Source organism: Musa acuminata, chromosome BXJ2-1 (genome assembly GCF_036884655.1).
Source record: "Musa acuminata AAA Group cultivar baxijiao chromosome BXJ2-1, Cavendish_Baxijiao_AAA, whole genome shotgun sequence".
Taxonomy (NCBI): domain Eukaryota; kingdom Viridiplantae; phylum Streptophyta; class Magnoliopsida; order Zingiberales; family Musaceae; genus Musa; species Musa acuminata.
The window spans coordinates 2,538,981-2,554,330 of record NC_088338.1 but is presented as its reverse complement, the minus strand read 5'-3'; the positions used below and the strand labels follow the sequence as shown (position 1 = coordinate 2,554,330).

General features: G+C 34.2%; 1 protein-coding gene across 1 annotated transcript; it reads left to right on the top strand.

The window, feature by feature from the left end:
• The first annotated feature begins 1,455 nt into the window (after positions 1 to 1,455).
• Positions 1,456 to 13,237, top strand: LOC135598412 (protein STICHEL-like). Its single transcript, XM_065092163.1, has 7 exons — positions 1,456 to 3,835; positions 4,404 to 4,623; positions 8,036 to 8,279; positions 8,353 to 8,543; positions 10,364 to 11,114; positions 12,694 to 12,763; positions 12,855 to 13,237. Exons 1-7 carry the CDS (start codon positions 1,856 to 1,858, stop codon positions 12,954 to 12,956), a joined length of 3,558 nt encoding a protein of 1,185 aa, XP_064948235.1. The 5' UTR covers positions 1,456 to 1,855; the 3' UTR covers positions 12,957 to 13,237.
• Positions 13,238 to 15,350: the final 2,113 nt, after the last annotated feature.

The following is a 15,350-nucleotide window of genomic DNA, read 5'->3' as shown; positions in this document are numbered from 1 at the left end:
ACCCCAGAAGTAGTTAATACAGCTGGGTTGGTCATTTCCTTTCAGAGTACCATCCCAGTAGTTTAATGTCTGTATTAATTGCTTCATTACCTCATCGGTTTTCTTGGTGTAGCAAATGTACTTTCTGTATTTCTATTTGCCCCCTCTTGATTTGCCAGTTGAAGAACCTGTAATTCTATTGTCTAGGTAGGTTGATGCCGTGGAGTCTCTCCTTCTCTTATTCTAATTCTTTTCCACTCATTTTGAGGGAACTCAAATGGACATAACCAGAGAAAGTTGGTATCATCTTATACTGTGTATCTGCATTTATTGAAAAGAAATGTCATGTTTGTAACATGGATTTATCTATTTATCCTTAAAAATGGAAAAAAGTAGGTGGGTGGCTGGCAATTTCCAGCTTCACACAGTACAAACAGATGTTGAGGTGGAAAAATAACCTTGTCCATCTTCAACAAATTCTCTTCTCCTTTATACCTCTACCAAATGTTTGCTTGGTACGGATTTGTATAGCGGGCCAAGTTGACTCTTGTGGGTGCTTAACTTGGCCCTATCCTTACACATATCCTTTCAATTTTTTCATTTGAATGGTTTTCCTATTTAAATATTAATTTATCCTTATTGTCTTATGCACTTCCTGTTAATTTACTTTGTCTTTGAAATCACTGTTAATTTGTGTGGCATAAAATTATTACTTGTAGACCACTAAGATATAAAATAATTTTAGCCATTCAAGGATTATTTGGGATGCTAAATAAGTGACTAAAACAAATTCATTTTGACAGGTGTTTTCCTTGTCATCTCGATTTCTATAATCTAACACAACAATTTCTGAGCACAATATAATGCATAATGTACTCAAATTGGAAATTCCATATTGATACTGTTAAAATTTGTAACCATCATTTGAGCATTTATGTTTGTACTTATCAATTTCTTTTTGTCCTTGATTAAGTTTCTAATACATTGAAGTTTGTAGCAAGTTCAGGGTCCTTATTGGTTAATGAAATTGTTTATAATGGATTAACAGCAACCAGTGGATAATTATTACCACAATCTTCATTTCAGCCAATTTGTCCATCTTATGTAGATTATTAGAATATTATGGCTAAAACAGTTTATTTTGATCTTTTGTTGTTTTCTTTTACAAGCATTCTGGAACTGTTTTTGAGATGCCAAATGATTTGCTGGTGTGTACATGTTCCACATATTGAGAGAGCTGAATGTCACAAGTTACAGAATTAGTAATAGTTTTGCATGCTTGTTGGGTACCTCTTTTTCTGTGTAATGAAACCGTAAAGATGGTTTCTTATGGTTTTGCATGTTAATGTCATTCCTTCTGAAATACATAGCTAACATTTCTGGAGTGGTGGTTCAAAGTGCTGGAAGCAAAAGTAATGCTGCAAAATTAAACTTTTAGTTGGGATATACATTGAAGTTGATCCTTCAAACGTTCATTTGTTGCATTTTAGGATATTTTTACATCAATAGCTTTTATTCTCTCTGCTCGTGGCACTTATTTGATCTTGATGTTCAAATCAGTGGATCATAAATTTCATGAATTGTATCTTCAGTCTGATTTGAGTTTCGATTGTTTTGCAGGAATTATCTCCATTTGATTAACAGAAACTAATTGCTGCCCGTTAATTGCGATCATTTGTTTATGTAGCCACATTACGCTCACTAGAATATTTCTCATACAGTGATTTTGCATGGCTTAGCTTGTGTTATGGTTTAAAAATGATGATTCTGGTAGATTTGTTATGCAGCTGAATACAACTTAGGGACCAAGTGCAGTGCATTCTGACTATATCACTTGGTCTTCTGTGCTTCAATTGAAGCTTTGATTGTGAAAAAAATGTTGAAGACTTCTGTTGGTCCAAGTGAACTTCACTTAAAGAGGGAGCTTACTGCTCTACAAAGGGCACGCTTCTTACGTGACCCCGAAACTTGTTCATCTTGGAGGTCCCCTTTGAGTTCCAAGTCATTTGTTGCAAATTCTAAGGTAAAAAATAGAAATGGAATGATGGAGAACTTCATTGGAGAAATTAACTATATCTCACCACTCAATGTATCTTTAAGAGGCAGAAACGGAAGGCAAAATAGGTATCTCTACAATTTGAGGCATCATACTACTGAAAGAGTGCGAAAACTAGATGAGGAAGACAGAGATGACTTAGTCAAGGGAAGTCCAAAAGACAACACTACCTTAAGCAATTCTCTTATTGAAGATTCTAAGAGTGATACTTGCCTTGGAATTCCTGTAAATTTTCATAATGTTACAAGTACATATTCAGGAAACCCAGTTAGAAGAAATATCCGAGAATTCAGAAGAACAATTTCAGTTAGGGGGATGACTAAGCATCCAACTGTATCAAAGCTAATGGGCACAGCATCATGCTCTTTAGGAATCATTGACTCAGGTGAGCAATCTGATGATGGTGAAGATTACAACTCTGAGGATTTGCAGCAACTGGTGCATGAGCTGACCCAACAAGATGGTTATATTTCTCACTCGTCTTCACCCTTATTGTATGGATCTGGATTTGGTAGCCGGTTATCTTCCTCCAAATTCCATAGAACTTGTAGAAGATTGCTATCATCTCAATCTTGCACTCCTGCTTCTACTAGCTCTTACTATAAATATGGTGGCCGAGACACCAGTACTGTTGGTTCTTGTAATGGAACTGTTGCTTCCTTTGATGTTGATGAACTGGATCAACCAGAGTTATCAAAGGTTCAAAGATGTGGCATTCCTTGCTACTGGCCAAAGAGAACTAAAGATATGGGAGTTGGAGGTCTTAGTTCTCCTTCCCTGTCAGATACTCTAAAAAAGAGAGGCAGTGGCATTCTCTGTGGGAGCCAGCATTCCCTAAAAAAGAAATTATCTGGTTGCCACAAGCAAAGTGACCTGGCAAAATCTTCTCAAGGTTTACCTTTACTGACAAATAGCTGTGACATAGGCCAATTGTCACTGGATACGACTAGTGATGAGTTGTCAAGTAAACTTGGGGAGCTTGATTTGGAGGCAAGAAGCCGTTTGGATGGAAGGAGATGGTCTAGCTGTAAAAGCCAGGAGGGACTGCAAACAGATATGCCTGGAGGAGCTGCATTTGATATAGTAGATCAAAGATCCTTAAGCCAAAAATACCAGCCTAGGTTTTTTCAGGAAATAATTGGGCAGAATATTGTCATCCAGTCACTTGGTAATGCCATCTCAAGGGGAAGAATAGCCCCTGCTTACCTGTTTCATGGCCCTCGCGGGACAGGAAAAACTTCAGCTGCAAAAATATTTGCTGCTGCTTTAAACTGTTTATCTATTGAAGAGAACAAGCCATGTTGGTTTTGTAGGGAATGCACTGCTTTTTCTAGTAGAAATGGAACAAGTCTGAAAGAAGTGAATGCAACAAATAAGATGAGCATAGATCAAGTTAGACATTTGTTGAAAAGTCTATCATTGGCTAAAACAATTTCACAGTATAAAGTATTTGTCATTGATGAATGCCACTTGTTATCTTCAAAGAATTGGTCCATGTTCATGAAATTCCTTGAAGAACCACTGCCTCGTATTGTCTTCATATTCATAACTATTGAACCTGGCAGCTTGCCTCATTCTATTATGTCACGGTGTCAAAAGTACATCTTTTCGAAGGTCAAAGATGTTGATATAGTCTGCCGGTTGAAGAAGCTTTCTATAAAAGAAAATCTTGATGTCGAATTGGATGCTCTTAATTTAATTGCTTTAAATTCAAATGGTTCACTTAGGGATGCAGAAATAATGTTGGATCAGTTGAGTCTGCTTGGCAAAAGAATAACTAGTTCACTTGTAATTGACTTAGTGAGTTTCTTTTGCATTTTTCTTTATTTACAGTCTTTATGTTTAATAATTAATATTATTAATTTTTAAACATTTAAATATTCATACCTGTCTCACTTAGAAGCCTTGAAAATCAACTACATTTATTGGTACCTGGAAGGCATTTATCACACAGGAAAATGCATCTGTATTTTTCAATTTGCAAAGAGAATACATAAAGGTTGATGACACAATTCATTTCTAAGGTTTTTAATTTTTGCACTAGGATTTTTCTACTGTCAATGAAAAGCTTTCATTTGAGTTTCTTAAATTTTTTTCTTGTGTATCGTTTTACTAAACAATTTTGGTTCCTTTTCATTTCTCTCTTGATGTCATCTTTCAGAAAGAATGTTTTTGAGTTATTGAAGACTGTCTTACTCAGATTGTCTTGAGCTAAAAATATAGTGTTCTAGTCATATCAAAATAACATTTTTTTCTTTTTGTGAACATTTCTGATATAGACAATCAAACAAATATACATGTGTTTTTAGATAAATAATTATATTTCTATTGCCCCGGAAACATGTCCTCTTATTATGAAAACTTACAGGTCGGAGTTGTACCAGGTGAAAAATTGCTTGAGCTTCTAGAGATCGCCATGTCATCAGATACTGCTGAGACAGTAAAGAGGTCTAGAGAGCTGATAGATTCAGGCATTGATCCTATAGCCTTGATGTCCCAATTAGCTGGACTTATAATGGACAGAATTGCTGGAACGTATCGAATGACCAAGTCAAATTCTGGTGGTACAGCTCTCGGTGGGCAAAGTTGTGAGTGCATCCGATCATGTTCTTTCATGCTTGCCATTGACAGGATGACAATCAACAATATATCTTTCTTATTCAAACTTCTTTTTTTGTGCCAATGCAATGTGTTGGTTCAAGAGAGCTAAGTGAAGGAGAAGATAAATACCTATTTATTACTAGTTTGTTATTATTATCATAAATATTATATTTGACTGATATCTTGCTTTGATTTCTTTGGAATTAGGGAGGAGTAAGCACACTAGAGCAGTGGTTGCTTGAAATTTTGAAACGGAAAGAAAGTACAAATTTAACAAGAAATTGAAAAATGTAATAATTAAATCAGATATAACCATCAGTCTGAACTGCTGCTTTTTCTGTGTCAATCATTTGCTCTCTTATTAATTCTTCAAATATTGGTGATTGAGGTCTAATCATTCTTATTTGCCACTGATGATTAAATCTCTAGTTTATGACTATTTCCTCCTAGTTGATCCTTTATTTTCTACTCAATTTTAAATGGTTGGCAGCTTGCAATGTCTTTGATTACATGGTCATTTACAACTCCAATTCAGTTACCATTATCATTCATTCTTATTTAAAATTTATCTATCACATTATTAATGATATATAAACTAGTGAGATGGCATATATGTACATGTCAAAAGTAAAGTCCTCTTTCAGGAGGATTTCCACAATATAGTGTGCCAGGTTTATGAAAGCATAGTTCAACAATCTGTTCTATTAGGTTACATTTTTATGATTTAAAACTGGCCAATTTTAAAGCTTCTTCTATAATCAATCTGATCTTTTTTTTTTGCATCATATTTCCTAGTGCTTCATGTATTGGTATAAACATTATCCACAAGAAGATAATTATTATACATGAGGTTACACATGAAATGCCATTGTTCGGAGCTTGCTTTTATCTATTATGTTTGAATAGGGCATCACTGGAAATGTTACTGGATGAGTTAATAGATCTAGGGGGAGGTCATATATAAGGAATTTACTATTAAAAAAGGAGAAGGAATAAAGGGGAACAGTTATTGAAATTGCTTGCAGTTTAAAAAATTCAGTTTAATGTGGGGTAATGGTTCAAAAAAGTCATTACTCTTCAGGATAACTGAAAGGGTGTTTTAGCATCCTTTTGTGTCTATATAAATTCCTATATACTGAAGAGTAAAGTATAAGAAAATTCTAGTGCAAACAAAGTACTGAATTCCTTCTTTCTCTTTATTTTCTGGTTGAGTTCTGATTCTTCAGGTAATCAAGAAATGCAGTCTTGATTATTTCGGATAATAGACATTGTATCCTAGAGATAGAATTTTTGTGAAGCCATCTGCATCCTAGTGGGGAAATTATCTATCTTGAAGACAATTTCTTGGAAATGCCTTGCCTAATTCAGTTTGGTTCGAGTTTTGCTCAGATCTATGTCTCTACTGTAACAATTTCAAGATTGATATGTTCACAATGGATTCTGCATTAATCAAGGCACTGATTAAGAAATATTGTTAAAGGTTATATTGTTAAAGGTCATGAGCATAAAGTATGTAAATTGAATATAGGTTATATTATTAAAGGTCATGAGCATATATTTACATCAATTAACCTGAAGATTATATTGTTAAAGATCATGAGTATAAAATATGTAAATTGAATAAATCTTTGTATGGATTTAAACAAGTACCTTGACAATGGTATAAGAACTTTAAAAAAAAATTAAGGAATTTGGTTTTAAGAGCAGTAAAGTAGAAAGTTGTGTGTTTACTAAAGTCACTGCAAAATATAAAGTACTCATTACTCTTTATGTTGATGACTTGCTTATTTTTGGTACTAATATAAATTGCATAGATGAAACTAAGAGTTTCTTGAGCAAGCTTTTGACATGAAGAACTTAAGTCCTGCAGATGTCATATTGGAGGTCAAGGTTATCAAAAGAGGAAGGGAGTTTGTCTTAATGCAATCTCACTATATAGAAAATGTGTTAAGAAAGTTCAATCATTTTGATTGTAAACCTTCTAAAACACCTATTGACCCTCATGTAAAACTAGTTCCAAATGAGGGAACAACAATAAATCAAGGAGAATATGCCAAGATTATTGAAAGTAATCATGTATGCTGTGAATCACATAAGACCAAATCTTGCATGTGCAATTGGCATATTAAGCAGATTCACTAGTAACCTTAGTGATCAGCACTAGAAAGAGTTAAGTAGAGTATGAGATACTTGAAAAATATTATAAATTATGGATTGAATTACAAATGTACAACTTCTGCACTTGAGTGTTACAGTGATGCAAATTGAGCATCCAATAGATCAAACTCTAGATCTACTAATGGTTGGTTGTTCACTTTGGGTAGAGCAATTGTTGCTTGGTCATCCAATACACAAAATTGTGTTGCTTTATCTTCTATGGAATCAGAGTATATTGCAATGTCAATTGCAAGTAAAGAAATTGTTTAGTTTAAGAAATTTTTAAGAACTATTCCTTTTATCAATCCACCTGGTAAATCTATAACATTGTATTGTGACAACCAAGCTGCAAACAAGACTTGATTATTTTGGGTAATAGGCATTGTAACTTGGAGATAGAATTTTCATGAAGCCATTTGCATCCTAATGGGAAAATTATCTATTTTGAAGACAGTTTCCTGAAAACACCTTGCCTAATTTTGTTGTTCAAGTTTTACTCAAATTTGTGTCTCTACTCTCTACTACAACAGGAGCGGCAGAGGAAAAAAAAATTCTAGGAAGAATAAATAGTGTTTAATTATTTTGAAGATATCTCAGAACATAGTAGAGTAAAAAGTTGTGGAATAGGATTCTATAGAACATGATATTGATTTTGATCGACTTTTGGTAGTCTGATGTTTACACTGAGTTTTGATGGTTAAAATTTAAAAAGTGAAAATTTTTGAATAATTATTATGAAAAACAAGAGTAATTTTCACTGTTCATCATATTAAATAAAGAGTAATTTAAACAAAAGTTTAGCATTGGTGTCCTAAGGCATCAATTATATTTTTTGGGATAACATACATACATACAGCCAAACAAGAAGTGAATTTATAGTAATCATTGCTCATTTTATTAATATTGGTTTACCACTCTCTTAATACATATATTAATAGAAACATGCAAGTTTGTGTAACCTTCATAATATAAATTTTAGCAATGAACAAAATGTTAGGTTTCTTTCTTTCTGTTTCTATTAGTTTCTAATTATTAATAACACCTCTATATTCATGTAGCAGGTCATGAAGTTTATTTATTTCCTTCCTAACTACTTCATAACATCAGTTGCTGAGGATTTTTCCAATCCTATGCATGCTTATGTGTTACTGGCGATACATGTTAACCATTTGTCACTTTGAATGATGCTGGCTGTTTCTTCTAGTCCTGACTTTATTTCATTTACCTCTAAAATGTTTCTAGTAACTGAAGCTGAGTTAGAAAGATTACAGCTGGCTTTGAAAATTCTTTCTGACGCCGAAAAGCAGCTGAGACACTCAAGCGAGCGCTCAACATGGTTCACTGCTGCTCTATTGCAGCTTGGTTCTGCTCATAATTTAGAACTTAATCGAATAAGTAGCAGCAGCACCAGCAGCAAGAGGAATGCCATAAAAAATAGTAACACTGTGTCTAGCATGGAGAAAAACTCCCCGTTTTGCGAAAACAGGTCTTGATAATTTATTCCTTACATATACTTCTCATCATGTATAACTAACTTGTAAAATGTTGCCTGAAAGCAGGAGATCTCATGAAAGAATATTAATTGATTCTGGTCAAACAAATGATGCTACTTGCAAGGAAATATTCAGGTCTGCTAACCCAGAAAATCTGGATGAAATTTGGACAATGTGCATCCATAGATGCCACTCACAAACACTTAGACAATTGCTTTCAACCAGTGGAAGACTTCTATCAATTACTGAAAATGAAGGTAGATAATTGATATTTTTTCTTTTGAAATCATGACATTTTCTCGATTTTAATATAGAAACTTGTTAAGATCTACCATCATATATTTGCCACAACTTTTTTGCTTTATATCAGTTTAAAACTATCTTTTTCTTTTAAATTGTTATTTCCAACAATACAAACTATAACACACAATAAGACATCAGACTAAAGTATTTTTGGATATATTCAGTCATTTTATTATTCATAAGTTTGGTGTAGTCACCAATTATTTTAGTTTGATCAACTTGCCAATGTTCCCGACAGTTGACATTTAAAGGTGCTCTATGCACTAATTATACCCTTCTCTAGTAGAAATGGTATATATAATAGGTGAGTGCAAGGTTTTCAGTACCAGACTGCTATCTGTCTGGTTCATTGCCGGTATATATAGTAGGTCTCTGGCTGAACCAGCACAGATCTGGTTCATGTTGGCTACCATGTGTTGGAAGATTGATGGGGTGGGCGGTCCGACGGTGCGAGGCTTGAGTGGCTTCTTCTGGGAGAGATGTGATGGGGTTCTTGTGTCTTTTTAAAAGGGGTAGATTCAAAGGAAAATAATAATGGACCAGATTGGACCACCTGAAAAGGGGTGGTTTGTGTTCCGGTTGATACCTGAACTAGTAAATATTTGTCATTATGTACTGGCATGGACAAAATGTTAAGTTCTATCCTAGCATCCACTGAAGTAACATAGCCCTACGGTAAATTAGAGGTTTAGTGAGTGTTTTGTCATTACACGATTAAGATGCCCTTTTTGAAAAATGATTTAGTGGAGTCCCAATACATAACAAAGATAATGTTTCCCTCATTATTCGGTCATGTAGATTCCTTGTAAGAAATTTTGAAAAATGTGTCATGTCTGTCTTCCATATCTGTAGCCATGCTTCATAAACAGATTATTGCTTCTGGGAAGGGATCAAGCAATAATACATATCTTTTTCATACCTCAGTATATTTATGTAATTATTCACTATCAGGTTGTGAAATAAGTGACAGAAACAGTTTACATATTAAAAACATGTTAGGTAGTTAACATCCAACTTTGCATATCAGCAAACAACGAGCAGAGGTCATAATTAAGTTTTTATTTAACAGAATATGTTACAATCTTTGAGATATGCAAAATTTTGCTCCACAAAGATTAATTTTGCAACAAATCCCCTCCAAGGAACCTATGCTTACAAGTATGCTGGCCATGCCTAATTATTACTGACATGAGATATTTGTTTATATATTTCAGCAGATATCATGGTATCCTGTATCATTTTTAGGTATCATACTGGTCCAAATGTGGATCAGTATTTAGTATGGATCGACATTTACATACTTGTTTTATATGATATGTTTAAGCTTTTATTTTAATTAAGGTTGTTCATGCCACATAACATGCTGGTGTGTACTGCATAACGTGCAGACACGGCACCAAACCACATTGCATTGCAGTTGTGGTCCAGTTATTGTGGTAGTATATGCTGTTGTATGTTGTCCTACATTTGTGCTTTGTGATTTTCCTGAAAGCCAAGCAAACTATTGAGGGCAGACAAGACAAACTTTATTATTCAGAATTGCTGCAGGAATTTCACTTGGTCACTAGGAATCACTGACACTGAAACTCTATTGAGAAACTCACAATTAGAACTAAAACATGTTAAATCTGTGGTCCATTTTATCATTGTCAATTTTATATTCCAGAGGAACTTCGTGTGCAATTCTCTTATTGAAACTACATTGTCTCTTATATTCTCCTTGTCATATTAAATTTGATTTGCTTACAAACAAGAACTTTACTACATTTTGCAGGCACATTGATCGCTTTCATTGGATTCGAGGATAGCATTATTAAATCAAGAGCTCAGAGATTTCTGAGCAGCATCACAAACTCAATGGAGATAGTCTTGAGACAGAATGTAGATGTTAGATTAGGAGTTGTACCCGAAGGATTACGATCAATGCCATCTCTGGTAAGCAACCAAATGGAAAAAGATAAGCAGAGGAAGGTGGACTCTGATAACCTTAGTAGCCATTCCAATCAAGAAAGGATTCATGCCAACAAAATTTTGGATTCATATGAAAGAATTTCAGAAAAATCTTATGAACAATGTGACAGATCTGCACCTGGAGACAGCAACGATGCTGTGACAAGCATACCCATGTTGCTGTCAGAAAGAAAAAATGGTTCCTATAACAACAAAGATAAAGGGCAGGGGGTTTCAGCCCAAGGGCCTCTAAAAATGGGGCCTGATGAGCAGAGGTTGGAGACTGCATGGCTTCAAGCTGCAGACCCTAGGATTGTAAATCAGTCAAAACTCGATATGAACCAAGTTCTTCCACTTAACGGTGTCAACCATCAGTGTGTTAAACAGTCCTCAATAGTAACAGTGAAATCAACAAGGCATTGGGACGATGAATTGGATGACAAGGTCAGGTACTTAAAGGTCAGTGCCACTGGGGGCCACAACAAGAAACAAATTGAAGGAGCCGATCACTATGCCACGTCTCCAAGTTTATTGCACTGTAATAAGAAGTCAGTAAGCTGCGAGAAAGAGAATAAGTAAGTCTTTCAGCTTTTGATGAATATGTGAAGTAATTGTAGCCAACTGTTTCTTTTTCATTTCTGTTGCATATTAATTAGAACTTGTTGTAATTAACTTAGACTCTGGATATAGTAACCTAAGATTTATTAAGTTGATAGGCATGAATCGCATGACCCAATCTGGTTATTCTAGGTTAGTAATAGTAGACCCATTAGCCTTATATATGTCATAACTATCCTCCCACTTATAGGTCATTACAACCTCCTTTAATTTAGGCTTTTGTCAAAGTTCGAGATCAAGTAATGGTTTCATGTTTGAATTGCCTCCAGCCTCGTCACATGTAATCCTTTTCATACTTGGACCCCTCATCCTATCTGTACGAGTTATGCTATGATATCAATTGTCATTACCTGTCCCAATGAAAATTTGCACCAATTAACTTGATAAACTGAAACCACATGACCTGATATGTTCAAGTCATAGTTGATAAAAACCCATCTAACCTATATTCCTTTATAACAGCCTCACATTTCCAATGTGGAAGCAAATTAGGGTGTCACAAAAAATTTGATGAATTTTTACAAGGGTATTTTGTATTTGATTGCTTTCTCCATATTCCGTAGGCTGACAATAATAGATGCTTGTCTCTACTGCAATCTAGCCAGTTGACTCAAGCTTTGCTTTGTTCAGGCATGTGTCGACTTATTTCAGGGATCTTTTGACTTGAAACTTGACATCTTGGGATAAGGATTCCAAATAAGGTTCTTTTCTATGAAATAAAATATCTAAGCTTTGAATCTAAAAAGAATTGAGTTTTTGGTGTAATTTCTAGAGGAGCAGTTATTTTCGGGAATCGATTGTTTTACATCACATTTTTAACAAGAAATTGTTTTCAACTACTAACTCAGCGATTAGAAGTAAGATTTAGACTATCTCAAAATCTCTCAAATGTCAAACAACTAACAAGTTAGATGGCAAGCCTAGATGAATCAAGTTCTGTCATGTTCAAGCTCGGTTTTTGTAAAAACCAAACTTTGGAATGAGTAAAGCTAGTCCATTGACATTGTGAATGAGTTTGAGCAAGACATTAACGAGCCAAATAACTAGCTGCTTGCGAACAATTGACTCATTTGCTTACCTGATGCTGAGTTCCTATGTAGTTGACATATTTATTACTTTTTTCGAAGTTCCACATTTTATTTTAAAATGCACATGTCAGATCTATCCAAATGAATCAGTTTATATATTCACACCTGTATATGTTTTTTACGCTATTTTAGTGTGAGAAAGGGATGCCTAACTCTTGATTAAAATGCGAATACCAGGTACTGGTATGGATAGAAAATAACAAATTCGAACACTTTGCATTTGTATGTGGATCGGTGGCTGATCTTGTTTCTTGCTCATGGTCTCTTTTTCAGTCAAATAACTTTCCTGGGCCAATTGTAGTGCATAATTCTTAGTAATAAGACACTTGCTGAAGGGTGATTTTTTTGGTGTTACACAATAACACTAGGATCTTACAACTATGATCAGGTGTTTGTATCTACCTTGATTTAATCCATTCCTTGCATAATGTGGCATGACATATGTTAGGGAATACAAGCCAAGACATTGTTGCATTGGCCTCCACTGTTGGACAACACCCAAAAACCAAGAAAAAAAGGTAGCAATCGAGCTTGCACTTGCCTTTTTCTCATATATATAGATTTTGAGGTTCAAAAAGCTCAGCCTTTCTTACTCTTGGTTATTATCAGGTAAAGCATGGAATCCGCATGCAATCACCAAAGGCTAGTCATTTCTTGTGTCTTCGACAGTGTGGTAAGCTCAAGTCAGCAGAAAGTAGATTCAGAAAATGAAAGGGAGAAATATGGATGCACAAAGCCTTTTCATTCTTCATATACAAAAGGTACTTAGGGAGAAGCTGCAGTGTCCTAATTAATGCTACCAGGTTAAGCCATTTTGTTATCCAAGGAAATAATAGGTGATGCCTGATTCATCGATGGTTCATATCAGTGTTCATTGCTAATTAGCTTTATTTTCTGAAAGATAATACGCAGTTTACGAGCTAACAGACGATTGCATAGTATAAAACCCACATTTTTCTTCTGTTTTTAACATGATAGATGTCATATGATCACAAAATCATTAAGAAAGGAAACAGAGCATTTTTATTGTGTTGGCACGGATAAATAAGAGCCTATCAGTTGGTAATTATGCTTTTGAACTACACAATTATGATCATAATTATGTTCTTATTTTGTTGCTTGAACAAGTTGTTTCTGCTGAGACTAAAACCAACTTAGATTTGATTTCGCCCCCACAGAAATGGTAGATTAATTTAATTATAGCAACTTGTTAATCTGAGGCCAGCTGACCTGGATTTTATATTGCTTGTGCATCATAGAAAAGCCTCAGTTATTTTTCTAAAGATTAGATTTAGCACTTGGCATTTTTTCTGGATGATATCATAAACAATTATTCTTGTTTGTTTATGTGCTTCACTTGCCACTATCAATGTCTATTATAATTTGCAAGGTTGGTGATGATCTTTTGTCTAATTTTCTTAGAAGCTTCACCATAGAAATAAAAAGAGGATGGTGAATAAACATCAGCTGAGGTAAGTTCCTCATGTTGTTGAGAAAAAGAAAAAAAAAGCTTGAAAACTTGAATAAGAATTAATAGCATACACCTAAAACATTAGTTCGGTGGTGACACTTATTCAAGGTTGAAAGTTTAAAATTTTTTCTAACATATTTTTCGCTTAGTTAAGACTTTATGAGATCTCCACAAAGTTTTGAGATCGAAATATATTTTCAGCATTTATCTTTTATGAAAAAAAACTACCATCTATAGTGGAATTATGAAATTTTTTATAAAAGAGAGAGATGCCAAAGTTTAGTTGGTAAATTTTTTTTTTCAGATCATCTTAGAGTCCTACAAATCTTTTCTTCATTTATTCTATACCGGAAAAAAAAACTAGCATCTAAAACGAAATCATGAAAATTTTGATGAAGGAGAGATTCTAATACCATAGTCAAGGAATGGTTAGATAGAACCTGATGACTCAAAATTACCAGAATTACCAATATGATTAGAAAGATTATTAATGTCTAGTGAATGTAGAACAAGTTGATCATAAATTAAAGAAATTTGATTTAGAATAAAGCAAGACAAAAGAGAAAAATATGATTTAGTAATAAAAAGATCATGTGATTGACATTAGATACTCTTGTTGAGTTCTTAAAAGAATAGGGTAAGCTCATTTTTGCTCATTAAGAATAGAACCTAAATTGTTGTTTGACTTGCTAATTTCCATCGTGGGACCCCACTAATTCTTTTATTCCAACCTTTTAGATTGATGAGGCAAATAGATGAAGCGATAATGACCTTATGGCAGTGTCTTTTTTGTGGTTGAGGGGTACACTGTAGAGGAACAAGAAGGGATAAGGGGATAAGATGAGGAGGATTATTTCTTGGCTGTGTCAGATGATTGAGATGAGGCATATTTGGCTGAGAAATCAAGGTTGGATTTGCTTGGGAGCCTACGACTCGCGTGATCGCTGTGACACCAACAATGCATTTAATTTGCTGCCACAACTACCAGCTTCCCCCCTCCTGCAGCAACCCAAATTTATTTCTCTCTCTCTCTCTCTCTCTCTCTCTCTACACTCCAACAAGCACACATTCATTAATGAAATTTAATATGTGACTGTACCCATATGAGCTTATTTGGGTTAATTATAAATTGTCTTAGGTAGCTAAATCTTTTTAGTATTTCGATATTTAGATTTAAAAAAATTACGTAAAAATTTTATAGTTAGATCTCTTTAGTATTTTGCTTTCGAATTTGAAACATTTAACCTCATGTACCCTAACGTCATTAGCTTTACCGATAGAAGATACAGTGATAATACATGTATGAATGATATAAAAATGATTGACATAAAGATAATTTCAATGATAGTGACGGACAATGATGTCGTGGGTGACTGTTGTGGTGATGATCGATGAGAATGATGTGACGGTTAACGTTATCGATGTCATAAATGACATGAAAACAATAGACAAAAAGATAATTTCGACTCGATCTATATCTTCCGTTAGTAAAATCAATGATGTTAGAGTAAATAAGATTAAATGTTTAATTTTCGTAACGAGATTTCAATATAAATTTTTTAAGTAGAGATAGATGCTAAAGAGGTTTAACTATAGGGATTTTAATGTAAATTTTTTAAATCTAGAGATCGAGA